At 49.5% G+C, this 27,946-nt stretch overlaps 1 protein-coding gene across 8 annotated transcripts; it reads left to right on the top strand.

Annotated features, from left to right (window-relative positions):
- The first annotated feature begins 427 nt into the window (after window positions 1-427).
- NDEL1 (nudE neurodevelopment protein 1 like 1) lies at window positions 428-27,946 on the top strand. Of its 8 annotated transcripts, XR_007891101.1 has the most exons (12): window positions 428-501; window positions 1,340-1,518; window positions 9,296-9,393; window positions 10,864-11,017; window positions 12,250-12,398; window positions 13,488-13,624; window positions 16,131-16,304; window positions 17,112-17,203; window positions 19,428-19,579; window positions 22,700-22,734; window positions 24,059-24,237; window positions 26,378-26,467. XR_007891101.1 is itself a non-coding variant. In XM_051634690.1 (11 exons), exons 1-11 carry the CDS (start codon window positions 492-494, stop codon window positions 26,383-26,385), a joined length of 1,188 nt encoding a protein of 395 aa, XP_051490650.1. In that variant the 5' UTR covers window positions 428-491; the 3' UTR covers window positions 26,386-26,471. The 8 variants fall into 8 exon arrangements, 7 of the variants coding, with proteins under 7 accessions (XP_051490650.1, XP_051490649.1, XP_051490651.1 ...); XM_051634690.1 differs by lacking the exon at window positions 24,059-24,237 and having other exon boundaries at window positions 26,378-26,471; XM_051634689.1 differs by lacking the exons at window positions 22,700-22,734; window positions 24,059-24,237 and having other exon boundaries at window positions 26,378-27,946.

Here is a 27,946-nt window from a genome sequence, read left to right as displayed (position 1 = left end):
GGACACCGGGACATGAGGACACCGGGACATGGGGACACTGGGACATTGGGACATTGGGACACTGGGACACTGGGACATTGGAACACTGCGACATTGGGACACCAGGACATGGGGACACCAGGACACAGGGACATGGGGACACCGGGACATGGGGATACCAGGACATTGAGACACCGGGACATTGGGACATTGGGATACCAGGACACGGGGACACGGGGACACGGAGATACCGGAACACTGGGACACCGGGACATGGGGACACGGGGAGATGGAGACACCGGGACATGGGGACACCAGCACATGGGGACACGGGGACATTGAGACACCGGGACGCGGGGACCCCGGGACCCCGCCCAGCGAGGCCCCGCCCCTCTGCCGTCACTGTGGCCCCGCCCCCTCCTGCCGTTGCATCACCGCGCGGCCCCGCCCCCCGGAGTACCCGGATGAGGCAGCGGCAGGGCCGGCGGGCGATGCTGCCGCCGTGACAGGGGATGCGCCCCGGTGGGTGGCGGCGGCTGCGGAGCGCGGGGGGGGGGGGGTGTCCCGGTGCGGGGACATGGGGAGGAACGGGGTTGGGGGGGAGAGACGCCGCGGGAGGGGGAGCCCCCCCTGCGGGCCCCGCACCCCTCCGGGCCCCTCCGCCGATTGGCTGCCAACTGACAACGGGGCAGGTCCCGCCCTCCCCCGGGCGCCATTGGCTGGCGGGGCCGCCCCGCCGCCTCCCATTGGCGGAGGGCGGTGCCTGTCACGGCGGGGCCGGCCTGGCCCTGCCCCGCGCGGCCGCCGCCCTGCGAGGCGCCCCGGGAGGGGGGGGGGGGCCCGTCCCGGCCGTGAGCGGTGCCGGCACCGACCCGCAGCCCCTTCTGAAAGGTATTTCGCCGTGTCCGGGGGGCCGGTTGGCCGGGCCCGTCGGGAGGAAAGGCGTTTTATCTTCTGGCACCGGCGGGTCTGGTTCCCGCTGGTCGCGGCCGCTGGCGGGGCCGGGCAGCGGGCTGTGGGTGCGGCGGGCCCGGGCTGCGGTTCTGCGGCGACGGTCACAGCCCGGGCCGCAAGGGTCTGGGTGCGTTAAAGCCGCAAGAACGGCCCGAGTGGCGGCGGCCGCCCCGCGGTGCGGGCTGGCAGGGGCTGCGGGCCCCGGTGACTCAGCCCCGGCGGTGGCAGCCCCGGCCTGGTGTGGGAGAGGAGAGGAGAGGGCTCTGGCTTTCCCTGCCCGGAGCTACGGGCTGTGCTGAGCTGTGGCGGGGAGGAGGGCAGCCGGGGCGGCTGAGAGCGGGGCGGGGAAACGCTTGGGACTTGGGTCCTTCCTCAGAGCCTGAAGGGACTTCACCCCTTCCCGCAGAAGCAGAGGAAGTCGGGTGGCTTGCCTGGCAGCCCGCTCCCTTCGCAGTGGCTGTGCCACTTTGGAGGTGGCTTTGTCCCCGAGGGTGTTTGGTTCTCTGTCGTCCGTCCCCAGTCGCCGACAAGAAGCTGGGCTCTGCCTCCGTTCTCATCAGATACTTGGAGGATCAGATGCCTGGGGTACGTGGCCGGCGAATGGTTTTTTCAGCAGTTCTCTTCAGGGGTTTTTCTCAGAGGTTTTTGTCTCCTCCCTGTGGGCTTAACGAGTCGTGTTGTGTTTGGTGTAAACATGACCGAACTCGAGCAGCCCCTGCCTTGTGCTCCCAGTTTGATGAGTTTGACCCGAATTGCAGCAGACGTGCTGTGAAGGATGAACACATCTGACACAAGAAGAAATACGTTACTAGAGCTAGGCTTCATTTAAGTGACTTGCCATTACTGCATCTCTCTCTCTCTCCTTCCTAGGGAAGGGGAGAGCTGTCCTCACCCAGCCCAGCTTCATTACTCTTGACCAGTTTGCACTGGGAGACTTGGGGCTTCTCTGTTTCCTCTGCAACTATCTTGACTTGGTCAGGAGAGCAGAGAGGTGGAGGGCACTTTCAGAGGCATTTATTGCCCTGAGATGTGGTTAAATATGTAAAACTGAAGTACAAGAGCTCCTTAGATACTTAAGCAAGTTTTTTTGTTCTTTTTTTTTTCCCTTCAGAAAAAATCCTGGACACTCTGGAGGGTAGGTGACCTTGTCAAGGTCAGTGTTTGGTTAGTGACATTAGTAACTGTAAGAGGAAGGAGCTGTCCCAGGGCAGAAAAGTAACTAAGAGGCTTTTATATTTATTTACATTTCAATTTGATGTGTCAGCACTGGGACTGCACAGGCCAGTTAACTGCAGTTGTAGGGGATGTGACACGTGTGGGTAAGTAGTGTAGTTTCTGGATTACTAGTGTTAGTCCTTCTTGGAAGAGATCCTCTGTCTAGCTTTCAGCCCCAGACCTGCTGGGCTGTGTATTTATGCTGTATACCTGGAAGCAGAGCCCAGGCATTCATTTGGTTCACACACGTGAAGATCCTGCCTGTCATGGGGAGTTCCAGAGGTGAAGGGCTGTGTTCAGAGGCACAGGAATTTAATTTCCTTCCCCCCTCTTTGGGGTAAAGGCCTAATTTGGTGGAGAAGGAAAGAGAAATGAAGGAAAAGGAGAAAGTGGAGGTAGAACACGAGACTGATGATGTCTGTGACCTTGGTGCCATAAGGATTCTTCCTCTGGAGACGTGTCTGGGAGCAGACTCACAAAAATTAAGGCAACAATGTGCTGTTTATTCCCTCAGTCTATTACAGTCATTTTTGAGAAGCAGGGAAAGCCAAACTACAGAAAGGAAACTGTTTTTACAGTCCATCTTGATGTTTGTGACACCACAAACATAATCAACATCAGCTCTGAAGTGTGTTGACTCCTGTACTGCACTCATCCAGGGGCAAAACGAGACATGCCCATCGAAGCATGTTTTTCCTGACATGATTGTGTCCCTCGAGGGCTCTTCTCTTGATACAGCTCAGTAGCACATTGTGCTGCTTTCCTCTCCTGATCAACCTAGAGTTTGGGGTTTTATTTTTAGCTCTCATCTTTTTAAGTGCTTACTGAAGAGACCCAAGGCCGTCTCTGTTGATGGCTGTCCTGTGACTAGCTTATGGGTAGTATCTTCCAAAACCAGTGTCCCCTCTCTGGCTCTAGTTGAGCTTCAGAGATGTAAAAGCAACAGAATTCACTCCCCTTGGAAGAAACTTATGCTAAGTGCTTTTCCCTTTCAGTTTCTTGGTCACTTGTCATTCTGCAGGATCCAGAAGCATCTTAGCCCTCTGGCCACCACCTTTCCAGGGAATATTGTCATTGGGATACTATTAATTGCTGAGATAATGGGGAGGCCCAAGGGACCTGTGTGCAGTCATTTGTCACAAGCTCTTTGCTGTGCATGTCGTAAGCTCTTGGATAAATTCATTGCTTCTGGGCAGGATGCTCTGTAATTTTTCAAGGTTTAAAAAGAAACCAGGCAACTGTGAGTTTGAGAAGATGCAAGTTGGGTGGATAATCTCCAGAGGTGGGAGTGAGGGTGTGCAGGCATGTGGCAGCTTGTGCCAGCTGTTAGCCTTCTTTGTAGAGTCAGGATCTGTGCTTCTGGTGCTTATTGTATCTCTCTGACTTTCCTAAGAGGTGCTTTTCCAGATGGCAGTGACCAAGGCAGGCAAAGCTTTTTGTCAGCCTTAACTTCCTTTGCACTTTGCTGTTTATTCCACACTCTTCTGCACTGCATGGATTTATCCCTTTAGGGTTCCCAGCTATGGAGCTGGGAGCAAATTGTTCCTGTATTCAGGCCCCAGTTGTTCTGGGACATGCACATCTCCAAGGGTCTTTCCTTCAGTTCTGCAGATACCCAGCCCACATCAGGAGCACCAGCCTCTTCAGAACAAATAGAGGTTGGATGTCTTTAACTTCCCATGGTTGTAAGTGATAAATGGTAGTTAATACTAAATTCTGATGTCATTTTTAGTTGTAGCTTGAAAAGAGGCTTCTTGCATCAGTACCTGTCTTCTGGTTTCAAGGTTTGGATCCCAGAGCTGGCTAAGCTATCAAGGGGTTTTTTTGCTCCACTGAATATTATGTCTTCACAAGGTATATAAGTCTCAGCCATATGGTGTGAAGCATACCTGTTTTATTCGATTAACAAGGCTGATTCCACAAGAGGCTCTTGAGATAACAAGACTTTTACAGTGTGGTGTTTGGTTATCTTAAAGGCTTTTAGCCTGAACCTGGCACAAAGACCCTGCTGGTAGGATTTGGTTATCTTCTGCCTCTTCTGCTCTCCAAATTGGAAATGCAGGATTTATTATTACAGCAGAGGAAGCAGTGTTGTGCTGACACTGTGCTCTGTGCCTTTTTTTTTTTTTTTTTTTTTTCCTGAAAGCTCATATGCTGCTGTGGTTGTGAGGCAAGGAGACATTTGTTGTGGTTCACCCGAGAACATTCAGTTCAAAAATAGTATTGCAGGAAAAGACAGAGGTTCACTTTCTGAAGCAACGATGGATGCAGGCAGCCTTCCAAACAGTGTATGAAAATGCCTCCAGCTCCTATTTCAGGATGAGAAAAACAAGCACAAATTGTTTGGTGAAATCGAATCCAGGGCTTTTGTTTGTTTGTTTTCCCTATTCTACTAAGTGAAAGACAATGCAGATTTGCTTTGATTTTTGTCTGGATTTTGGAAAAAAATCCAGAGCTTCAGGGGCTTGGGGGGGTTACCTGTTGATTCTTGTGGTTTGAGAAGGTGAAGAACTGTGGAAACAAGATTTCTTCTGCTTTTCTCTCTGTGATTCAGCTTAAAATGGGAAGAGGAAGAGGAGCTGGTTGCTGACAGTCCTTCCTGCTCTCAGTGGCTGCTCTGGGTGGTGCCAGCACTCAAAAGAAGAGTAATTCCCCACAAGGAGGGGATGACTGAGGCCATTACGTGGCACTTGGCAGTTTTGAGGGCTGTGATAGCCAGAATGGGTTGTTATCTTGAGAACTGAAGACCACATGTGAGCACTTGGCAGCATTTCTTTATCAAGTCCTGCATTAGGTGGTTACTTGTTGAATTCCAGAGGTCAATGGGCATTTGCTTTGCTCAGTTCTTCATGTTTGGTGTCTGAGGATATCGGGCAAACAGGACTTTGAGGAAGGAAGCTGGTGGCCTATGTGCAGAAAAGCAACCTGTTGGTGAGAATGAAATAAGATTAATTCATTTGATTTGGCAAATATTTATAAGCTAGTTTTAAATTGGAGAATGTGGGGTGATTAAAACCAGGAAGAATGGTTTATCCAGCCACTTGAGATGCTGCAGGTACTTCCTGAGGGAATTGCAGCTGCCTCTGAGAAGCACTCAAAATCATTTTGGACGTGCATCTATAGCTCATCCTTACTGTGACGTGCCAGTGAATCAGGTTGACTTTGAGCATGGGTAGGAGTGGATTCCTGACTGTGGGAAGGGGTGGGCAGAAGTCAAAACATCGTGTTATATTTCAAGCTTAGTGTTTTGGTCTGATATTTGATCCAGACCCTAGCAGCAGCCTCCAGTCACATGGAGAGCCTGGGAAGGTTTCTGTTCTACTTCAAGCTGTGTTTCAGTTTTCATAACTTAGCTGAAAAGGTGGCTCCATAAAGATTTCAGTTTGGGCTTGAAATTGAGATTCCTTAAGCTGCTTGAAAAATACTGTCTGCATGTTAGTGTAGTTACTTCTGCTACATGTTGGATTCAGCCTTTGGCTCGTGTAATATCCAGAGCATACTGAGCATCTCACTTGTAACGATACTTTTGGAGGTGAGAAAACAAATTTGTCATGTACAAACCCCCCTGGATTTAGAGAAGCTCTTAACCTACAAGCTGCATTTTTCAGAGTGATGGCAGCATGGAAAAGCTGATCCATTTTAACAGTTGGAGAGTTCCCCTGTCCTGCTGACTGTGCAAGGGGGCAATTGAAAGGAGCCACCGTGTTTTGAACATAGTTCTTGTGTGAGGAGTGCTTTGGATCCTGGAGTTATGCCCGTGTGGCTGAGCTTTCCCAGGGCGCTGTGTGAATGCTAAGCTGTGTTGTAATGAATTCAAGTGGGCAGCAGCATAAGCCTGCTCTCATTTTCCCTGGAAGACGCTGCTGCATTGTCTTGTCTGTATCCTGAAAGCCTCAGTGTTGTTTGTCAAAGGCTTGATTCTGCAAGTGCCACGTATGCAAAGAAGCTTGTGAATAGGAAGGACTTGCCGTGCTGGTTCTCAGCTCCTCACAGAATGCTCAGACCCGGGACAACGGGCAACAGGCTGAAGCAGAACAGTTTTTGTTAAACTCTTGGCATTTCGTGGGCATCGACTCTCCCACGCGTGAGATGTTTCAAATTGTCTAGGTATGTTCTGATAACGTCTGGGAGTCACTTTCTGCCAGGCTTATACATGTGCTTAGATACGTCCTTGTTTCAGCACTGTAAATAGAGGGAATAGGCAAAAATGGGCAGAAGGGAAATGATTTTCTCATGGCCACCTGTGTGCCAGTGGCACGTTTGGAAGCTGTTGTATATCCCAGCTCTGAGACCTGGGTTGTCTTGTTTGGAGAGTTTTTCTGTGTTCTTAGCTCTTTCTCTTGTCCCCTGTGCAGGCAAGTGATGTAATTGTGTACAAAAACTGGGATATGGATGTTGGAGCTTGGAATTATATGCTGGCATTAGCATCTGGTGTAGGTGTTTGTGCAGTGCAGTTAGCAGATCAAAATTCCTTGCAGACAGCATTAGGCATGAAGGTCGACATGGGGGGTGGGTAGTCAGGAACCATTACCTGCTTAACCAAGGCAGGCAAAGGATGGAGACTTGGACAAGGTCATCTTGCTCCCTCTGAGTGGGCTTGGGAAGGAGGAGTTGCTGCCGAGGGGCCTGAAGTACCACAGGGCTGAATCTCCTCCCTCTGGTGTCTAAGGGTCTTTTGATAAGGGGTGGGAAATACCTTCTGCATCAGGAGCTGGTGACTCTGTGAGTGCATGTGGGTCCCAGACAGCCCTTCCTCCTTCTCACAGGCTGCTGTGGTTGTAGGGACTCCTCGATGTTTGTTTCCAAGGGTGTGCCTGGTGGGAACAGACAGGAAGGGAGTCTTGGGCCCAGGCGTACCTTGTTTCAGCTGCTTCTAGGAAATGATGTAAGATGTTTCCTTGCACAGACTTTTTTCTGAACATATCCTGAAGTCTGCTGACAGGTGGCTTCCTGGCTGTTTACCTTGTGAAGTCAGCTCATCTGGGCCTGCAAGAGCTGATCCTGTTCTGTGCTACGCCTCATTTATTTTGGGGAAAATGTGCTCCTTGCTGATCTCAGTGTGCTGGATTAGAGCCAAGTGTCTTAGAGGGAAGGGTCAGAAGGCTTTTACTGAGTCAGTTTCAGTGAGGTCGGAGTAGGACTGATGTTGCAGACAGCATGCAGCAGTAGCCAGGCCAAGCTGCTAACCTCTTCCTCTTCCTGGCTTTCCCAACCCCAGTTAAGGAGCTGCCTGACACATGTCTGAGCCACAGCAGATGTCTGCTCTCCTCAGTGCACCCAGCTGTGAAACCACCGCAGTTTAGGAGGTGATTAATGGGCTCCACTTCCACCATAAACACTTTTGCGTGGGACTTATGATTTGTCCCTGTGTTGTCATGAAGCAGCCTTGGTAATAAGTGAAACTTCAGAAGCAAGTACACCCCAAGATGCTTTTACCTGACGAGGTACAGCAGGGCTGACAGTGTATGTGCTGGGGGCAGTTATAGTGGCTCCACTTTTATTTTCTCAGTACAGGGCAATGCAGAAAAGGAAATGCCATCGAGTCTCTTGGGCAGCACGGAGACCTGGTTCATGAGAAACGTGCTTCTACAATATAGGTGGAAAGCTAAATAAATACAGTGCAGGGGAGGTTCAGGTGGTTTTGAGGTGCTTAGCACCCTCTGAATAAATTTGGTCTCGTGCCTTTGGGTTGTGGCAGCTGCAGTCTCAGCTGAAGAACAAATGTGCCAGTTCTGCCTAATTTTATTTGTGAGATAAGTGCCAGTGTCTGAAATGAGCCTGTCTGCCCTCTGATGAAAGCATGGGCTTGTTTTGTCCCGCTTTTAGGTGTCTGAAATGTGGGTCACTGAGATGCATGACATATTAGTGTGACAGTTTTAGGACTGAAGGGACAGTGTTGTCTATTGATGCCTGTTAGAGTGTGAAAGTCAGGACTTCGAGGTCAGCTATTGATTGATGAGCTCGATGTAAGCACTGCTTAAATCCTTTGCTTTAAGCAGGGAAGAGGTTGGTTTCAGCGTATTCTTTTCTGTGTGTTAATAACAGAATTAGAGTCTTGCCTTTTGGAGAGAGAAAAATATGCCTGCCAATAAAAGAGTTGTGGGATTCCTTGGGGAGAGCTCAGAAATGGCACCTAGTGTGGTGCAACTCCTGGCTGTGGTCAGGAACTGAGCCTGTCTGAACACTTCTCCTGGTCCCGCTGTGCATGGCAGGACCATGACCACCACTCCATCATCTTCAAAAGCTTCTGAGACCTGGTGTGTGTGGAGGCCTCAAACATCTTGTGCCCACCAGGGCTGGGTGTTGCTCTGTTACTGAGCAGCAGTGTCAGCAGTACGTGTTGGGTTGTGTTCCTTACACGGGCTAGCAGCTGAGCAGCAGTGCAAGTGGTTTCCAGTGGTCCAAGCAGCTGGAGAAAGGAGCTCCTCATCCAGAGAGCATGATCTCCCTGCCTTGGCGTGGGAAGCTGCTCCTCTAAACACCTCCAGGCTGGAAGCACTGACCATATAATTTTACAAGACAGGCTGATCTTTCTTGTGTTGGCTTGAGAGGACACAGAGAACAAAACTATGTGGATTCCTTCTGTTACCTGTGTGGTTTATACAAAGGTAGGAAGTAGCTAGGACTCAACATGGGAAGAGTACACTGAATTTTAACCTCTGCAGCACAGTGTGTTAGTGGTTGATCTCAGAGGGCTTGTCCTCATTCATTCCACACCTTTGCAGCTCTAATAGTTGTAGTGGGCATTGCTGTGTTGGTGGCAGGAGGCAAAATCTCTTTAAGAACATTTTACAAACAAAAAGTGCAAACTGATGGCTGTGTTAGTGTCCTTACCAACTGTGGTCCTAAGCGAGTTTATGCCATTAACTAACATTTCAGTGGCAGGTACAAAATCCAGCCAAAATTTCTGGTCTTGTTAAAGGCTGCTCCACGAGCCTTTTCAGAAGGTGGATAAAACGAAGTTTCTTGTTGCAGCAGGTCTGTGCTGAATGCTGCTTGTTGGGGATCATCAGCATCCTGCAGGCATGTGCCAGGGCTGGGAGCTGCTCTCAGGCCCTGCTGCTGAAGCCCAGGACTTACCAGCAGTCTCAAGGGCAGTCTGCCTGTCTGTTTATCCTGAGTGTATTCTTATTTTTGTATCCTGCAGGTCATATTGATCATGGACAGTGAAGAAATCCCAACTTTTTCGAGTCCAAAGGAGGAAACTGCATACTGGAAAGAGCTTTCCTTGAAGTACAAACAAAGGTACTGTTGTAGATGTGCAGGCTGGATTTGGTTCTTAAATGACCAGAACATTGTTTAATCTGTTTCTCTGCAAAGCTACAGCAAGGTGGGTATTAGATGTTTTAGAAAGAATCTCTGCATTTCCAGCTTGAAATCAAGCTTTAAAACATCCAGCCTTGTGGGAGCTGAGTGTTCCTTGTACAGCATTGCCATGCCAGGAACTCCAGGCTATGTTTTGAGCATGTTTGAGCAGGAGCAGAGCCCTTTTGAGATCATGTGCATCTTTGTATAATTGAAGTGCTGCCTTAAGTAGTTGATGTTTTATCATAAGAGCCTTTGGGCTTGCCTTGTCTCATTGCTGTTCCCTCAAGTTTCTTGTAGTTGAATTACTGGTATGAAAAGTGGCTGATTTTCTGTCTGCTGCAATTTACTGAAGTGGATTGTACCTCATAGTCCAGCCTGTGCCAGTGGTTTGCATCTTCTGGGGGGCACAGGGCTTTTTGTTTGCCAAAATGGACAAGAGAAGTTGTTGTCTTGAGTAATGTTGTGCTGCTTCTGGGAGGGGGCTTTGTTTCGGTTTTTTTGGAGCTAGGGGCATTGGAGGCCCCCAATTAAGTTTCTTTGGAAAGCTTTCTTTGCATGCAGTGTTAGTCATGTGTCATTGAGGCAAAGCCAGTTAAACCTCTCTCAAGCCCAAAGAGCCCAAGGTGCAGGTTGCTTTTTTGTTTGGTTTTGGGTTTGCTTTTTTTTGGAGGGAGGTGTTGGGCATGTTGAGGGATGTGGAGAACCCTAAGCTGTTCCTGGGTGTCAGAAAATACTGTCTTAGACAGCAGTGGATATGTTGTTTCCTAGAACCTTGATAGTTTTCTCTGCTGCTTGCTAAGAGCTGAGCTGTTATGAATGGTAAAGATGCAAATTTAATAAGCAAAGTATGTGGAGAGGCTACTTCTAGTATTTAATAACTTGCAGTGGGATCAGGTAGGTATGTGCTGGCTTCCTGCCCTGATGTTTAATAACCAGAAGATTCAAACCTTCATGCTTTTCAAGAACCTTACATTTCCAGATAGTACATACATTCAGAAAGTGTTGTTCTCTCTCACAGTTTTTGACCAAAATCAGGTTAAATGTTTGCTTAATTCATTGACTCACGTCAGGTCTCATAGCAATGAAATCTAATGGGAGTACAAAGTGATTGTCAGACCCCCATGAATCCTGTAAATAGCTTTATACAAGTTTGTATTCACACATGCATTTAATGTAGCTTCTTTGATGTAGTGTAATTTGTTTGATGTAAGAGAATGAATTTCCTTTTATAGCTGAGATTAATGTAGTTTCTCTTTTCCCAATTTTCTTTTTCCCTTAGAGGTCTGTGGATGACAGTTACACTCTTGAAAACTCTTGTTTTTTCAGCTAATTATTTTAAAAGAGCTGTGGATTTTGTTTTAACTGGGAGATGCTGGATTTTCAGCTGATGAAATCCTCTCCTTACAGCTTCCAGGAAGCTCGTGAAGAGCTGGCTGAGTTTCAGGAGGGCAGCAGAGAATTAGAAGCTGAGTTGGAGGCACAGCTAGTGCAAGCTGAGCAGAGGAACAGAGATTTGCAAGCAGATAACCAAAGACTGAAGTATGAAGTGGAAACATTAAAGGTAGGTCTTTTCTGTAATGGCATTGCTTTTTCTTAGAGATATGTCTTGGATCTTAGGTTGTCTGGTCTATTCTTGGTCCCTGCATATCCAAATGAAGTAAAGGAGTTGTCTGTTTAAAATCCAGACTTGAGTATGGCACGTACTTCTAAATAAGGCCAGCAACTTACCAGGGACATATCTGGTGGAATTTTTCTTGCTCACGTCATGAAACTCTTGTAATGGAGCCTCATTTGTTTAAATTCTCTTTGCCAAGGAGTAGCTTTATTAGTTACACAGAAAACATCAGCTTAGCAACAGGGCAGACAACACGAGTATGTTTTGTCAGACGGCACTGTCATCTTTCTTTGCAGACCAGTTTTTTTACTCAGAAGGTCTCCTTAGTTTTATGGAACCTTAAAGAAAGCTGAAGATGAGTGAGTTGTGCACATCTTTCAGAGAGAATCTCCTAATTTTTTTCTGAACAGCCATATCTGTGGAGACAAGAATTGCATAGCATAAGGATCTGCATGTGCAGAAGGTGACTTTAAATTGATGCCCCTACATTAACACTTTATTACCCTTTTAGAGTCTAGGGAAAGCAGCATTTTTTGTAGTCTTGGGTTGTTTTAGTGAAGGCAAAGGTTGGAAACCTAACCAGTGGAAATAAAGTTTACTTGCTGGCATATCCAGTCCCAGCCATGTCTGTAAGGTCAGTCCATGTTTTATAAGGTCTGTACTTCTTTCATATGCCCCTCTCTGCACCCTCAGAGCAGATAAAAACATGTTGGGGAATTAAACCTTCCAGTCTTTTGAGGATGAGCTTGTGGGCCTGGATGCTTTGCAACAGATTTCAGAGGCTGTCATTGTTGCTGATGGAGATGTCAGACAAGTTCTGGTAACAGTGTGACTATTGTCGAGGGGGCAGTGCTGACAGGGTGGCCGTGCAGTCTCTCTGGCTTTCTACATGTTGGAGGCTTCAGAGCAGCTGTCAGTGCAGGCTGTTGGGAACAGATGCAAGGACACCTCTGAGCAGCCAGCTGTGTCCTGGTCTGTGCACAATGCAGTGTCTGTGCTTTTATGCTGTGTCCAGCTCTGATGTTCAGAGCATGCTCCTTCCAGCTTGCCAGACTTTGCTCTGTATCACCAGCAACCCCACAGACTGCAGAGAGTACGTTACCCTCTTTGTCCTGTTTTACTGCTGTTGACTTGGAGAGTGTGTGACTGATACTTATCTTGCTATTTCTTTCTTTCAGGAGAAGCTGGAGCACCAGTATGCACAAAGTTACAAGCAAGTGTCGTTGTTAGAGGATGACCTGAGCCAGACACGGGCCATTAAAGATCAGCTCCATAAGTATGTGAGGGAGCTGGAACAGGCCAACGATGACCTGGAGCGTGCAAAGAGGTGAAGGCTGCAAACCTCTTCTTTCCTTGAAAGTTTTCACTAGATCTTTTAATTGCTGCTCAGATTGTTCATTTTATTATTCTTTAGAAGTGAAAATAACACACATTCAGAAAGGCCCAAACAAACCCCAGGACACTTGATGCTTTGTAGGGTGCAGTTTCCCCTTGGAGTTCCCCACCAGCTGGCAGCCTCACCTTGCAGCCAGCAAGGCAGAGGGACCAGTGTGCTTCATGTTCCTGTGAGAAACAGGCAGTGCAAGCAGGCCCAGGGCAAGCCAGGCCAGTGTACTGCTTTGGGCACTACCAGCTAGGTGACTCTTGCAATACATTTGTGATCCTGGTAGCTCAAAGCCCCTTTGAAGTAAGGAGCTGATGCTTTACATAGTCCCTTTTAAAGAAGACAGGCCAAAGGAGTCTGCTCTTCCCTTGCATAACAGCTTAATGACGGTAGGGAGCAAACATGTCCTGTGTAAGTGCAAGAAATGAACAGGTTGCTGGTGGCAACACCCAGTTCTGGAGTAGGTCATGATTCCGTTTTGCTGAATGGGAATTCTGCTGTTGATTCAGTGGAACCAGGAATGAGCCTCTGGCTATCTGGCAAACCAATCTGAGAGCTGAGGCCCTGTTTCCACAAGGCTCTTAACCTCATGACTAACTTTTCACACACATGAATTGCCCCACTGAAATCATGGAACAAATTGGGTCTTAGGTAATATCCCAGTGCCCTGCTTCCTGCACTTACTGGGGTTGACTGGCCAGAGCTCTGGAGAGTGCAGCACCACCTGAGCTAATGCACTGATGAAACATGACTTTGGAGCATGGCCTGGGAAGAACTGAGCTAGTTGCACTGGATTGGCTCTTTCCCAGCTCTTTGGTGCATCTCTGAGAGCCAGATGCTATCATGTTCTTTTCATCTTACCCCTTTGCTTCTTTGGAGTATTATTAGTCCCTTCTGAGAAGCATTTCCATAGCTTTCAAATGACTAAATTGAATGTTAGACCCTCCTAACATTTTTCCTTCTGTTATGTTTTTGAATACGCTTTTATGTTCACTGAGCTGAAGAACCTAATATTCTGGATTTTGTTTCTAGGGCAACAATAGTTTCATTGGAAGACTTTGAACAAAGACTGAACCAAGCTATTGAAAGAAATGCCTTTTTAGAAAGTGAACTGGATGACAAGGAGTCGTTGCTAGTTTCTGTACAGAGATTAAAGGATGAAGCAAGAGGTATGGCTGGCTTGATGACTCCTGTGTCTGGGTACAGTGCTGGCTTGCTAACATATGTGTGCAGCAACCAAAGCCCATGCTTATAGAAAGCCTCACATAATGAGACATGAACTAGATGTGTAATGTAAGGGTTGGTCCCTGCTCTACAAAAAGGGTGCAGACAGGCTGGAGAGGGTCCAGAGAAGGGCCACAGGGATGATCAGAGGACTGGAGGACCTGCCATATAAGGAGAGGCTGAGAGAACTAGGTTTGTTCAGCCTTGAGAAGAGGAGGCTCAGGGGAGACCTTATTACTGTGTTCCAGTACATAAAAGGTTGGTCGGCAAGAAGATGGAGACTCCCTGTTTACAAGGAGTTCCATGGAAAAGACAAGGGGTAATGGGCACAAGTTGCTCCTGGGGAGATTCTGACTGGACACAAGAGGTGAATTTTTCACTATGAAGACAAATATTGGAACAGTCTCCTAAGGGAAGTGGTGGATTCCCCCACATTGGACAGTTTTAATTCTCAGCTGGACAGGGTGCTGAGCCACCTCATATCAACTATAGCAGTACCTAAAAAGGTTGGACCAGATGATCCTTGAGGTCCCTTCCAAACTGGCATTCCATGATACTCACAGTATGTTCTCTATCCTGTGTATGTCCAGTGCAGCTAAGAGGAAAAATTTCCTCATGTAGGGCAAAATCAATATCAGATTCATTCAGGATTTTTAACACAAAAATACTGTGTTCTGCAGATGAGTTGAGGAATTGTGTTCCAAAAGTTCCCACTCACTGTGGTTTTGTGCCCTGTTTAGGAAGGAAAAGCACAGGAAATTACAGGGAAATACAGGATAAGTGTTTAAATAGCTTGTTTTAAAAATCCCATCTCAGTGTTTCCTCTAAACCTCTTGGAAATTGCATGGTTTATTTAAGATATTCCAGGAAAGTCTGTGGTTAGACCTGTGGGATTAGAGACATCAGGATAATCTTTTGGAATATGATCAGGAGTTGGGAATTCCCCAATGGATTTCATGCTGCAGAAGCATTTTTTTAATGGTTGGCAGAAAGGAATTCCTCTCACAGTAGGGTCTGCTCATCAACCTGTGCCTGCCATTACTGCAGTTTAGAGATTAGTGGTTTTCAAATTGTTTCTCAAGTGAAACTTTTTGAAGTAATTTCTCAGTTAAGGCCTAGATCTGAGGGTGAGACAACAAACTTCACAACAGGCTGGGATTTTTTAATGTTTTTCTCGTTTCTGAACCTCTCTGAACCAAATTAGTGCCCCACAAATTGAAAGCACAAAGGTTTTTATAAGAAATACAAAAAGGGTGATGTTAAATGTTTTCTGAGGAAATGTATGTATTGTAATTTGAGGTTAGGGCAATAATACTGGAAAAAACAGTAAAACCTTGGGGACTGTTTTCTATAACACTGGTATAACTGACAAAGAAAGACATCTTGTTTCTTGGATGAGTCATTTGGAAATTTTTAGTCTTTGTTAGGGTAGCAAAGCTTCATGTTTTTCCCCTAACAGCATGCAGGAACACTAGCCACTGAAAGAATTGATGTGGTGTCAAACTCCAATATAACATTTCTGACTGAACAGCCACAAATCCTCTTCTAGGAGCCAAAACAGATTTTCATTCCAGCTGTGCTGTTTTACTTTAAATCAGTTCTAAATATCTATGATAACTTAAAAGCTGTTAATATACAACTCATTTTGCTCTTGCACGTTCTACCAGATTGAGACAAGGAATAAGAGGTCTGTAACAGACTAAGTTGCTCTTCCCAAAAAGGAACAACCCCCTTACAATGTATTGTTTATTTGCATCTAGTTCCTTCTAGGAATTGTACAGATTTGTTGCTGGGTTGTGCTGGGTACTCTTTGTAGCAAGTATGTGTGGGAGTGGGAGGGAATGAATGAGAGTCTGGAGAGGAGGTGAGAATAAAGCTCTGGTTCCTAATCTCCAGCCTCTTTCCCTGTTTCTTGAATTACCCACCATCTCCAGTCTGCTCTTTTACTGGTTGAGGCATCAAGAAACTGGATGCAGCTCTTTGGCTGGTGTGGAGTCCTGTGGATTTTTAGCTGCAGGAGTAACGTGGGCAATTGGAAGCACCAGAATAGGTCATTCCTCCCTTTTTCCAACTTCCGTATGAGTAGGAGCTCAATGTAGCTCAGCAGGCATTTGTGACCAGCTACAGTTTTTGTCACAGACTTGACAAGGGACTCCCACTGTGGATGGGGAAAAACATTGTGGCAGAGTCACCTGCTGTGGTGCTGGCTGGGACCTCCCCCAGGCTGGGGAGGGCTCTGCTGCCTCTCCCCTCCCAGCTGGAATGGGAAGGGATGGTACTGGGCTGGGGTCCCTGCTGCTGGAGAAAGCCAGCAGCAGGCAATTCAGAGAGCAGCAGGCAATTGCTGCAAAGCGTGTCCTCCTCCTCCTCCCTCCTAACTGAACAGAGGAAGAGTTTGTTAGAGAATCAGTCACCAACGTGTGTTTTTTTTCTTCTTCTTTCAACCCTCAGACTTACGGCAAGAACTGGCCGTGCGGGAGAGGCAGCAGGAAGTGACCCGAAAGTCAGCTCCCAGTTCTCCCACTCTAGACTGTGAGAAGATGGATTCAGCTGTTCAGGCCTCTCTCTCCTTGCCAGCTACACCTGTTGGAAAAGGATCAGAAAATAGTTTTCCTTCCCCAAAAGGTACAGTTGATAGAAACTGTGTCTCGTTGTCTGGCAGGATGTTCAGCTTGTTAACACTTTCGGACCAGGTGCTTGTTAGTGAACTTGGAGTAAATGTAGGTAGGTGTGGATCCCACATGCATTGCATAAGGTGTGTTTAGATCCTGGGGCAGCACCAGGTGCATTTGAGGAGTGTAATGACTAAATACCACATAAAAGAAGGACAGTGAAGCTTAGATACCACTTTTGGGGGAGCGGGGATTGCACACTGCAGTGGATGCCTGGAGTAGGGCCCTGCAGACATTTGGGATTGCAGGGAGGTGCAGTGACTGGGAGTTCTGCTTAAGTGTGGAGCAGCAGTGCTGAGTAAATGATGGGCAGTAATTCTGATAGTCTAGCCTGCCTCTGTTACCACATACACTTTTCAGGGGTCCTGTTTTCTTTGTAAGGTAGCAGGAAGTTGGTCCAGTCTCTTTGCCCATCTGAAAGGCTCTGGACAATCACAAGGATTAGCACATTATATTTGGAATTAGAAAGAGTAGATTCCAGTGGGAGCTCCAGCTGGATTAGAGGAATTGCAGGCAATAGCCTTGCAGATGGAGAGGGCATGAACTCTGTGTGTGGGTCTAATGGGAAGGACAGCAGTGGATGGGAACTAAGCTTTTTCCATGGCTAGTGACCATGTGTGTTACTGTGGGGTAATTGTATGAATAGTCTGTAGTAGGATTTTACATTTGACTGTTCATGTAGAAGTTGATTTATTTAAACCTTAAAAGAAATGAACTGTGGAAGAGTGGAGCATATAATAACATGTGTCTGTGTCTGCAGCCATACCAAATGGATTTGGTACCAGCCCCCTTACTCCTTCAGCTAGAATATCAGCACTCAACATCGTGGGAGACCTGTTACGGAAAGTGGGGGTGAGTCTCTGTGTCCCTGTGCTGCCTCCAGCCTTGTGCACAGTTACAGCAAGGCCTTGGCCCTGCTGAGTACATGCTGTAGTTTCCAAATCATCCACATGCAGTGTTTATTATGTGATAATGTTTGGGGTTTTTTAATTATCTTGATTTGTAAAGTATGTTACTAAGGTTCTGATGCTGATTTTCGGTGACGAAATTAATATTTGGAGTCAAAAGTTTCTCCAGCACTTTGGTTTATGGGGTTAGACACCATCAGCCACTTGTTCTCCCTTTGGGGACTGCAGCTTCCTCTGTAAGGAGACCAAGGTGCAGATCCTGTGTGGCATGGGAGGGGAGCTGGGATCACCCTGCCAGTGTTTCCTCATCTGCTTGGGGAGATCTGCAACAGGTGCTGAAAATGGCTCAAAATCTAGAACTCTTGGATAAAAAAGTGATAAAATAAATGGGTTTTCAGAAAGCCAAATGTTCCCATCTGTAATTGATGGGGAAGTGAAACTTCGTGAGCCTTTAAAGGGATTACCCTGTAAGTGGGGAGGAAGTGGTTTAATCATGTGTTACAGCAATGTTTAGGGGGGGCAGGCTTCCCAGTTGTGCCTCAGTGGTTAGTGTTGTGAGTGGAAGCGTGGACAGGCTCGGTGTGCAGCCTCCAGTGCTGGCTTTCCTCTGTCTCTTGGGGTTGACACTGAGACCAGCAGTAGCTGCAGCAGAGACAGTTGTTTTAGCAAAGTTTGAAATGAAAAATTACCTCGTTGTTCACATTTGGAGCCAGTGAGCTCGTAGCTGGTTTGAAAGGGCAGCAGGATGACTCGGGGTTACCGAGTGACATGTTTAAAATGGCATCATTGTGAGTAAGAGTCTGCAGGGGATTTAGGGAGCTTAATCACAATCCTGTGTGATTACTCTGCAAGGACAGGAAATGCCAAATAAGCAGCATGCTTCTTTCCCAGCCTGCTCTTAGACACACGCTCTGCCATTGAGACAAAATTCTAGCTCATGCGTTTGTTTAGCAACAATTATAGGATGTTCAGGTTTACTTTGGGCTTGGCTGCTTGTTAGATGCCTCATCCCAAGTCTTAGACTCCCTTTCTCTGCAGGAAGCTTTCCCTCAGCTTTCTTGCTTGCAGCTGAGACAGGTTACTTGGCACAGGTCACACTGCCTATTTCCAGCTGGTAGGAGCTTTGAGACCAAGAGATAGGTTGATATCTGTATCTTCCTGTGTAGTCACTAAGGAAGCTTACATGGCTTTCTAGAAGAAGCCTGTGTAGTGTTCAGTTAATTCTAATAGCATTTCAGTACCTATTAATGGAATCCTGTCTGGAACAGGACCAAACTCCATGTTTGGAGAGGTGAGGTTTTATTTCTCCAGTGCATCCATCTGCAAGTGTGTGAATGTCCCACCACAGAGGGTGGATAGAGAAGTAGATTTTCTGCAGGACCAGGTGGATATTCATCAGGCTAAGCCTTAGTTTGTAGCAGACATCAGAAAGGGCAGGTGGTCTTCACAAGTGAAGGAGAGAATCAGGATTTTGGTCTTACTCCTGCCAGGCGTTAGTGCCTGAGACTGCCAGACAGTGCAGAGACTGTCACCTTGTGTAGGGGAAGATCATCTCAGTGGACTTGCTGGGAAGTAGTAGAGCTGAGGCATAGGCTATAGAACCTGGCTTGGTCCTGCTGCCTTTGGTTCCTCCTGATGCTGTGGCTGTAGCACCTCTTGTTCTGAAGCCTATCAGTGTGGCTTAGGAAACTGGCAACGTTTTACAGGCCAAGATTAGGAAGGAAATACTAGAAGGCATTTGCCTGGGGAAGAAAAAACAACTTTCCAAACACACAGTCCCTCCCAAAACTTGAGTACTCTGCTTGAGGCTCTGTTGTAGTCTTCTGATTAGCAAATGCCAGCCTTGCTGCAGCTGCTAAAGGAAGAAGTCCTGGCTTCCTTCTTTTAGGTAATTAATGGAGAGTTGGTATGTTGTAAAATCTGAGCCCTCATGGAACCAAGTTGTGCCTGGCAGTCTGCATCAGCATCTCATGGGGGTTTCCTGTGTGGCTGGGTGACAGAAGATGACAGCTTTGTTCCCCTTTCGTTCAGTGCTTGCCCAGGGTGATCCCACTGGGGTCCTGGTTGTGGTGATGTTGGGGTTGTGACAAAGCTGGAACTCAAGCAGCAAAGTGCTTTCTCTTAGTGGTATTACTTTGGTGATATCTTTTTATGTTTCCCTTTCACAGGCCTTAGAATCCAAATTAGCTGCTTGCAGGAATTTTGCAAAGGACCAGGCATCACGGAAATCCTACATTTCAGGGAATGTTACCAGTGGCATGATGAACAGCAACGGCACAAAGTACCCTCATCCGGGGCACACTTCTTTCTTTGACAAAGGGTAAGTTGGGAGATACTTTTGCCCTAAAGGGGAGCACATTTGGAGCTACTTCTGCTACTTGGAGCAGAAGTTTTTCTTGGCTTGCCCTTAGCCCCCTACAGCTTCCATCCTATAGGACAGATAATGCACAGAGCCAAAGTCTCAAGGGGATGGGGGAAGGTCAGAGTGTGATTTCTGGAAAGTGAAGAGAAAAGCAAGTGATTTTGTCTCTTAGCTGGTAGAACACAGTGCATTTTCTGTCCTCTGGCCTGATCTGGCAGCTGTATCTCAGGTGATAGAACAACCCCAGGAGCAAACCCCTGGTGAAGGAGATCTCGAGTAACAGTGCTGGGGTTGCCATAGCTGTCAGTGTCCTCCTGCCTTGGGAAGTACATTAACCTCAAATCTGGAGATTGCCTTGGTGAGAACAGCTGAGGGCAGGCAGCAAATGCTCACTTGGAGGATGGGGTCCTGTTTGCTCTACTTCCCCCTTTATTAGGGGAAAAGAAACGTCATTAATGGCATCATCCTGCAGGGGCAGCTGCCCCCCTGCTGGCTGTGCTGTGCGTCAGCCCTGAAGCCAGAAACTGCTTCCACTGGAAGAACTACCCCCTGTGTCTCCTGTGACTCATCTGTGGTCAGACCTTCCTCTGGGTTACTGGGAAGTGGTTCAGCAGGAGGAATTTCCCAGTCCTTCATAGGTCAGGGCCTGGTGGCAGTATGAGGAGCCCTGGGGAGTGGGGCAAAGAGCGTGAAGGTCCTGCAGTGTTGGCAGGGGGGTTTTGAGAGCTTTGCTTATGTGTCTGGGCAAAACACCCTCTGTGCTCCCTTCACAGAGTCTTCCATGCTAAACCTCAAGCCAATTTAATGCTAACATTCAGCACATCCTCCACCCAGAACTTACTTTTGAGAATGAAATGAGCTGTTAACAACCTAAGGAGTGCCATGTGCAGAGCAGACAAGCTGAGCTTCCTACAGTCATCCTCATTTGAGCTGAATCGTGTTGCTACGTGGGTAGCAGGGCAAGTTGCATCTTAGAAACTGGCACTCAGAGTTCTTAGAGCCACTGGTGTTTGCTGCTTTTGGAAGGGAAGAGTTTAATGGAGACTTGGATTCAGTGTCATGTGCAAATCGGGCAGACCTGTGGGTTGTCTGCATTCTGCAAGGCTGAGGGGGTCTGTGGGTCACCCCAGCAGTGCTCACATTCAAAGTGCACAGGCTGCACTTCAGGTGCAAGCTGTCAGCATAGTTGCTGGGGAGAGATTATAGCTGTTCTGAGGAGGAAGCATGGCTATATTGAGTTGTGGTGTGACAAATAAGCTGATTGCCATGTGGGGTGGGGGTCACTTTTAATCCAGATTATATTCACTCTTGTTATCTGGGCTGGCTGCCTGGAGTTTGGAGCAGGTTTTAGCTGAAAAAGGCTTAGAAACCCAGCTTCCTGAAAGAGAACTTGTACAGCAGAGTTGGAGGATGTCAGTGGGCTAGATAAGGGGGTGGAAATGACTGATGTGCTTATCTGCAAGTTGTCAGAGATCCCTGCATGGCCCTGCTGCCTTGGCCCTGTCCTCTGCTCACCTCTCCCTTGCTCCTGCTCTGCTTTCCTGCCCCCAGGGAGGTCTGTGCATGCTGTGAGTGCTGGCAGTGCCTGAGCTGTGTCCATGTCTCCCAGCACCCTGTCATGGCTGCAGGTGGAAGCTAAACCAGCCCCTCAGCTGGCTGAGGGCAGCCCTGTCCTGCCCCAGGCTGCAGCCCTGGCCGTGCTGGCACATGGATCTGGAGTGTGCTGTGGTGGCTGGGCACGAGGGGCTGAGTCAAGCCTTGCCCTTTCCTCCTCCCTCTCCTCTTTCTCTTCCCTCTCCAGCCCCTGTACTTTCCACCCTGCCCCTAATTGTTGCTGGAACCTGAAACAGCCACATGTGATCATAGATCCAGTCCCATCTGCTGCCACTGCCTAAGAAACAGCTGGTTGGTGGATGGTGGGATGAGGGTAGAGGAAACTCAGCCATATCATTATAGTTCCATTTACTTCCCTTCCTCTAACACCTTCTTGGTTAAAATGTTTGAGAAGTCTCAGTCTCCCATCAAACACCTGCTCTTTGCTTGCTGAGTGGTGCTGAGCAGGCAGCTGAAGGCAGTGATAGGCAGGAGCTGGCATAGAGGAGCAGGGGTAGGAGAAATCCCCTGAGCATGGCTTTGGGGGAAGCCTGGATGACAGCTGGGCTTGCACTGAAGCTCTGCTGGAGAATTGGAACAGTCAGGACTTACCTACTTGTTGAGGTTTTTTAAAGCTCAGCCAAGTCTGGTGTAAGATCACTTGCCTGCAGACTTGCTCCTTTAGAAACATGATGCTTCTGCATGGCAGAACAGCACCTGAGCAGGTTCTCAGACAGATACTGATTTATTGACTTGGTTTTTTTTTTTTCTGTTGTAATTGTTCTTGAATGATCATTAACTTGGATCCAGCTAGGGAACATAACAGCTCTGACCTTGATGGGCTCCGCAGAGGTCTGGCACTTGAACAGCAGAGCTGAGACAGCCTGTCAGCCAGCAAGGGGTGTTTGTTCCCTGGGGCATCAACTCCTTGTTCACTGCTCCCCTGCTCCCCTTCATGCTTTCTTGAATGTCCAGTCCTTGTAGCTGATGTTTATTCTTAGGTTATTTGGGAATCTCTTGGCCTTTGTTTTAACAGAGCAAGGTAAAGTCTGAGAAGTGCTGCTTGCCCTCTTCCAGCAGTCCCGTGAGGCACAGAGGTCTATTTACACAGCAGACAGGGTTGTCCACAACCCTGATTGTAAAACATCAAGGTTGGGAAATCAAGGTCTTTTTTTCTGTTCCCTCATCCACCTTATCAAAAAATTACCCACAGTTCCCCTCTTCCAGGGACATTCTGGTGCAGGTGAGTAATCCCGTGTCCTGCCACGTGCTTTGCAACGCTCCAGGCTTCCCTCTGGGTCAGGCACTTGCAGCAGGGAAATGCACCATGCAGGGCAGGGTCTCATCATGCAGAGGTCAAAGAGGAGAGAGAGATCTAGTGAGGGTTAGTTCAACACCTTTGCTTTGCCCCATTTCTTGCATCCAGGGTTATGCCCAAGAGTGTCTTTATTGTGTGCATAACCTGTTTCAATTTTTCTCCACTAGGCGTGAAAAGGTCATATTCCCCACCTTGGTCATGGGTAAATGAATTAATTCATTTGCAATGATGAGCTGCATGTGTTTTAACTCGGTGCTTGGAGGTGCAGAGTTGGTGCTAACTGCATGGAGTAGTTCTGTCAGCACTGAGACTAACTGTCCCTGCTCAGAGCCTGAGCCTGTCACCTCTCTCCTCACTTCAGATGAACTCTCTGGTGCTGTAACCTGTTGCAACCATCAGCCTGCCTGTGCTTGCTCTCCTGCTCTAGTTAGTATCTCTTCACATGCATGTTTCTGATGGAATCAGTCACATCAGAGGTACAGGCTGAAGTACCACTGCTGTTAATTGACTTCATTCTGAAAGGCAGTTTGCCCCTGGGCCGTGTTTCTCTCTGTGCAGTTGGCCCCCGGTGGTGCCAGGGGGGCAGGCACAGGCAGAGCCCTGCTGAGCCACCCGGGGTTGCAGAGCAGGGGAGGACAGGGTGCTCCTGCTCGGTGCCACTGTTCCTGCCTGCCACAGCCGTGCCCCAGCAGCACAGGGCCAGCAGGTGGCTCAGGAGGGGATCCAAGGCCCCCTGCAGGAACGGCCTGCAAGCAGCCAAGGGTTGGACAGTGTGGCAAACGCTCCAGGCTCCCTCAAGAGGGCAAAGAAAAGTGCAGGTCCTACCAGCCTTCTCTGCCACAGCCATGTCCCCATCCTCCTCCTTACACCTCCACACTAGATGTTCCTCAACCTCCTTGTGCTGTTACAGCTGCTTGGGAGAGTTAGTGATGTGTTTTAAAGCACTGACCTGCAATGACAGGGTAGAGTGAGCAGTTGGAAATGGGCACAAAGTCCACACCACTGTAAGGACATGTGGTCAGGAACACCCATCAGAAACTCCTGCAGGGAACATTTCCAGCAGGGACTCGTGCTTTTGGCTCCCTTTGGAGCACCTTGGAGCCCAGTTTCTCAGGAAGCCCAGAGCGAGGGCCCAGGCCCAACAGAGTAGGTCAGGTCTGAGAGATGAGGAAACAAGACAGAAGGAGGAGACAAGTGACCTGGCTGGGACTGATCCCTGGAAGCAAGTTTCTGGGCCATGGGCAGTGTCAGCTCCATGCAGCAGCCCCACACCAGTGCCAGGCCCAAGGCTGGAGGCTCATGTTCCTCCTGGTCCTGCCTCAGACCTTGGAGACAGAGCACGAGGACTTCTCAGCTCACTTCTGGAAGGCTAGGCAGGAGTCATCCAGTACATTTTCTTTGTTGTGTTGTTTTGGTTTTTTTTACAGTTGCTGTGTTTAATGTATTTTATTTTCCCTGAACTTTGCCTCTAACTGCAGTAATGTTGATTTCTTTCCCTTTTTTGTGCATTTTCATGTTACCAACAGAAATCCATGACTAGGTAAGACCTCAGTAGGCTCAGCCATAATGCCAGCTTTCAGTATCCCCCCCAGTTGCTGCTACTGTTTGAAGCCTTATCCTGTGCCCCACTTACTGAACCAGCCTTCTGCAAACCACCACTGTATCTCTGCAAGTTTGGGCTGGCAGGATGCAAAGAATGATGCAGGTAACTGCTTCCAGGAGCTGATCCTGGGAGAAGCTGCCACAAAGCAGCACCCTGCCCTGCCTTCCTGCTCTGGTTTTTTAATTAGCAAACAATGGGGAAGCCTCAAAAGGCTTCTACACGGGGTTTCTATCATTTCCATCTTCAGCAGAAAAACCTTCTCATGTCTCCCTTGTGCAGCTGTGCTGTGCTCAGTCCCCACCCTGTGCTGGTCAGCACTTGAAACACTTCACCCTTGCATCCTCCTGCTGCCCTGGCTCTGGAATGGGGCTTGTTCTCCCTTCTTGTTCCAGACATCACTGGACTAGTTGTGACACAGGTGATTTTGGCAGAGTTCTGTCACCTCTGGGTGGCATCTGTGCCAAGTGTCTGATCCTTTTGTGGCTTCTGGCCTCGTTTGTGTACCTCTGGGAGATGGAAAGGGGCTCCCAATCTGCTAGACATGGCTCTGAGCAGGAGCTGAGGAGGGTTAGAGATGTGGTGCTTCATTTAGAAGGAGGAACTGCCTGCAGAGGCAGTTCTGTGGGATGGTGATGGCTGCAGGGAGGTGTTCTCCCAACAGGCAGAGGTCGGGTGCTGGAAACCCAGTTTGGGAGCAGTTGGTGCCTCAGAAAGAGCCGATTTTTAAGAAGTTTGTACTGCTGGGTCCATCCCTGGTGCAGCACCATGTGCTGACACGGTGTGTTGGGTCTGGAGGCGAGTGCAGCACGTCAGGAGGCAGCGAGAGGGAGCTGCCAGGGCTGGAGCACTGCAGAGATGTGGACCTTCTGGTGCAGGGACCTAGGACAGCTCTCTGCTGGGACATGTCCCTGTGGATTGGCTGGTGGCACAGGGCTGTGCTGGGGTCCTGGTGGAGTGTTGTCCCCTCCTGTTGTGCAGTGCTGGGGGCATTGCTGGGCTGCAGGGACGTTCCCACAGGAATCTGTCCTGGCAAAGTGTTGAGATTTTAGCTCTTCACCTGCTCCTCTGGCAGGATTCTGTCCCTGCCCAGTGCCCTGGCAGCTGTGCTGGCTTTGCTGGCCAGGCCTTTGCATCCCTGGTCCTGGAGGTGCAGGGTCACTGTGGGAAGGGGAGTGTGGAACAGCCCTGCTGTGTCCTGAGCCACCCACCACTGAGCTGCTGCCACATCCGTCCCTCAGGTGGTGATGGCTCCAGGCACAGCCTGGGACCCCAGAGCCACCAGCTACCTGCATGGCTTCTCCCTTGTCAGCAGAGCCCTCCTGCTTCTCCTCTTGCCTTTAATTGCTGCAGCAGAGGCTGTCCCTGAAGTGTCCCCTCTCCCAGGGGTAGCTCTGCTGGGAGAGATCCCAGTGGCATCTTGAGTGGTGCAGGTGGCTGGGGCAGAGCTGGTGAGGTGTTGCAGAGGCCCTTCTTGGGAGTAGGTGGGCATGGAGGCAGGGACCTGTGCTGCCTTGCAGAGCTGTGGGGCTTCTCTCCCCACCTTTGGTATTACAAACCCAGCCACGAGGGCAGGGTGCTGGTCTGGGGACCTGGTCTGGTCCTGCTGACCTGATACAGGGACATAATCACTTCTGGTTGTCAAGGCTGTGGTGCTGGTGATCAGCAGATGGTGAGCCTGGGCAGACACTGTGTGTTGAGTCTAGTTACAGAAGGTCCATCAAAGCCCTAACAGAGTAGAGCTAGAAAAGCTTGTAAGACCCACGTGCTTCTCTCCCAACCCACCAGGAAGCCAGGTTCTCCACTCCTTCACTTCTTCCAGTATCCTGTGGAAGGAGGGACCTTGTGGATCCTGGGGGTGTGGAGGCACCTGCAGCACCCCAGCTGGGGGTACTGGGGGTAGTGCAGCATCCAGCAGCTCTGCCATGCCTGTGTCCATCCTCTTCACTGGGCAGAGCTGGCAGAGAAGGACCAGGGGACAACACGGGTGGAGTGTCCCCAAGCAGGGGGCCGAGCTCCTCCCGTGCGTGCCCCTGCCTGGGGGTGAGCACCGGTCCCTGCGGCCCCAGGGGACCTTCTCGCTGTCACGTCTCGGCCCCGCTCCCTCTGCAGGGGCAGGGTGAGGGATGCGGCCAGGAGGGAGGAGCAGGGCACGTCTCCCAGCTGCTGGTGGTGGGCAGAGCTGAGCGGTGCCATCTCCTGGGGCTGCTCCTCGCTTACCGGCCTGTCTCTCGTTGCTCCATAGGGCAGTAAACGGCTTTGATCAAGGTCCCCCCGGCCTGGGAGCCTCTCGACCATCCTCAGCGCCTGGAATGCTCCCCCTGAGCGTATGAGCCCGGGGGAGGTCGTGTTCGGACTTGCGGATGCTTTTCTCAGCCCAGCACCAGAACTGCTCCCGCCTCCTCCCCACCCCGCCCCGCTGGAACACGACCCGCCCCGCGATGCCGGAGGAGACCCCTGTGCTCCCGGCCCTTCGTGTCCCGTTAATACAGATTCTTTCCTCCCGTTGCTGTAGCAGACGTTCTGTGTCGTGGCCCCACGCCCTGTGCCGCACAGGCAGGAGTCCTGCTCGCCAGACCTCTCGGCCCCTTTGCCTTCTCTCTTCTCCAACAGGTTTGGCGTGACAGGCAGGTTGGCTGCTCCTCCCACAGGCTCCTCTTCTCCCGGCCCCTGCTCCTCAGGAGGGGGCTGCAATCCCGTGAGAGGGGCCCTGGGAGGAGCTGTGCGGTGGCACTTGGGACGTTTGTACCAGGACTCGGGGCCAGGCAGGTGCCTGAGTTCCCGCAGTTCCCGCAGTTCGTGACTCCCCGCCCGGCAGGGATGTGGCTGCAGCCGCTGGAGCGTGTCCCTCCTGCGGGGCTGGGAGGGGGATGTGTCCCTGCAGCTCCTGGGGGGCAGGGCAGGGCACTGGGGTGACCATCAGGGGCCTGGCACAGGGGGGTGGCAGCACCACCTGCCCTGGGCTGAGCTGGCAGGGCTGAGGCAGGGGGCAGGAAGGTGTTGAGGGGCTGCAGCATCTCCCCCCGCCCGGGGAGGTGACCCAGCTTCCCTGCCCCACTGTCCCCAGCCTTCAGCAGCCCAGTTTCCACACCCCTCCACAACAGGAACTCCACCAGAGCTGAGAAAGCCACTAATCCCAACTGGCTGCAATGCCCATGAAACCTCCTCCCCAGAGCCCATCACCACCCCCCACCCATGTTCTGAGCTGTGTAATATAGGCCTGGATGTTCCAGTGTCACCCTCAGGCTCCTGTGACAAGCGTTGGGTGACCCTGCACCTTGGGGGGGCTTTCGAGCAACGTCCTTTGTGCAGTTTCTCTGTCTGTCTGTGCCTCAGAGTCAGTGGATTTATTTTTTTTTTTTTAAATGAACCAACAAACCCAGGCAGGGTTTGATCTGTGGGTTTAGGAATCATCATTCCCAGTCTGCTCCATCACCTTCAGTTGGCTCTGCAGGTCCAAGCTGGTTTATTTACAAGCGCTGAGAAAAACCACTGGTCCCAGCAGCAGGGAGGTGGGAAACCCCCCCCTTCTGTTGGGGCTCCTCTGGTTCCTCCTTTCCTGTGCATCCTCTGCTGCATTTGACTGTTTACATTTGTTTTCTTGTACATAGGTTTGTAAACATAATATCTTTGCCTAAGATCTTTGTACATAACTTGGGCTTTGTAGCTTTATTTATTCAGAATCTCTAAGCATGTTGCAGTAGGACCATGTACCCAAACCCCCCTGGGGACACAGCTGTGGGTTCAAAACAAGACACACCAGAAACAAATGCGACTCATCTTCCAAAAATAAAAACGTTCTTTTAATGTGGAA

Source organism: Apus apus, chromosome 17 (assembly GCF_020740795.1).
Source record: "Apus apus isolate bApuApu2 chromosome 17, bApuApu2.pri.cur, whole genome shotgun sequence".
In the NCBI taxonomy this organism is placed as follows: domain Eukaryota; kingdom Metazoa; phylum Chordata; class Aves; order Apodiformes; family Apodidae; genus Apus; species Apus apus.
The sequence above is the reverse complement of the archived record's forward strand: the minus strand, read 5'-3'. Positions and strand labels throughout refer to the sequence as shown.

Excerpts from the sequence above, each read along its gene's own strand:
- NDEL1 (XM_051634689.1), top strand. Across the intron at positions 16,305-17,111 it reads TAGTTTTCCTTCCCCAAAAG|CCATACCAAATGGATTTGGT; the intron begins GTACAGTTGATA and ends CTGTGTCTGCAG. Across the intron at positions 19,580-26,377 it reads ACTTCTTTCTTTGACAAAGG|GGCAGTAAACGGCTTTGATC; the intron begins GTAAGTTGGGAG and ends GTTGCTCCATAG.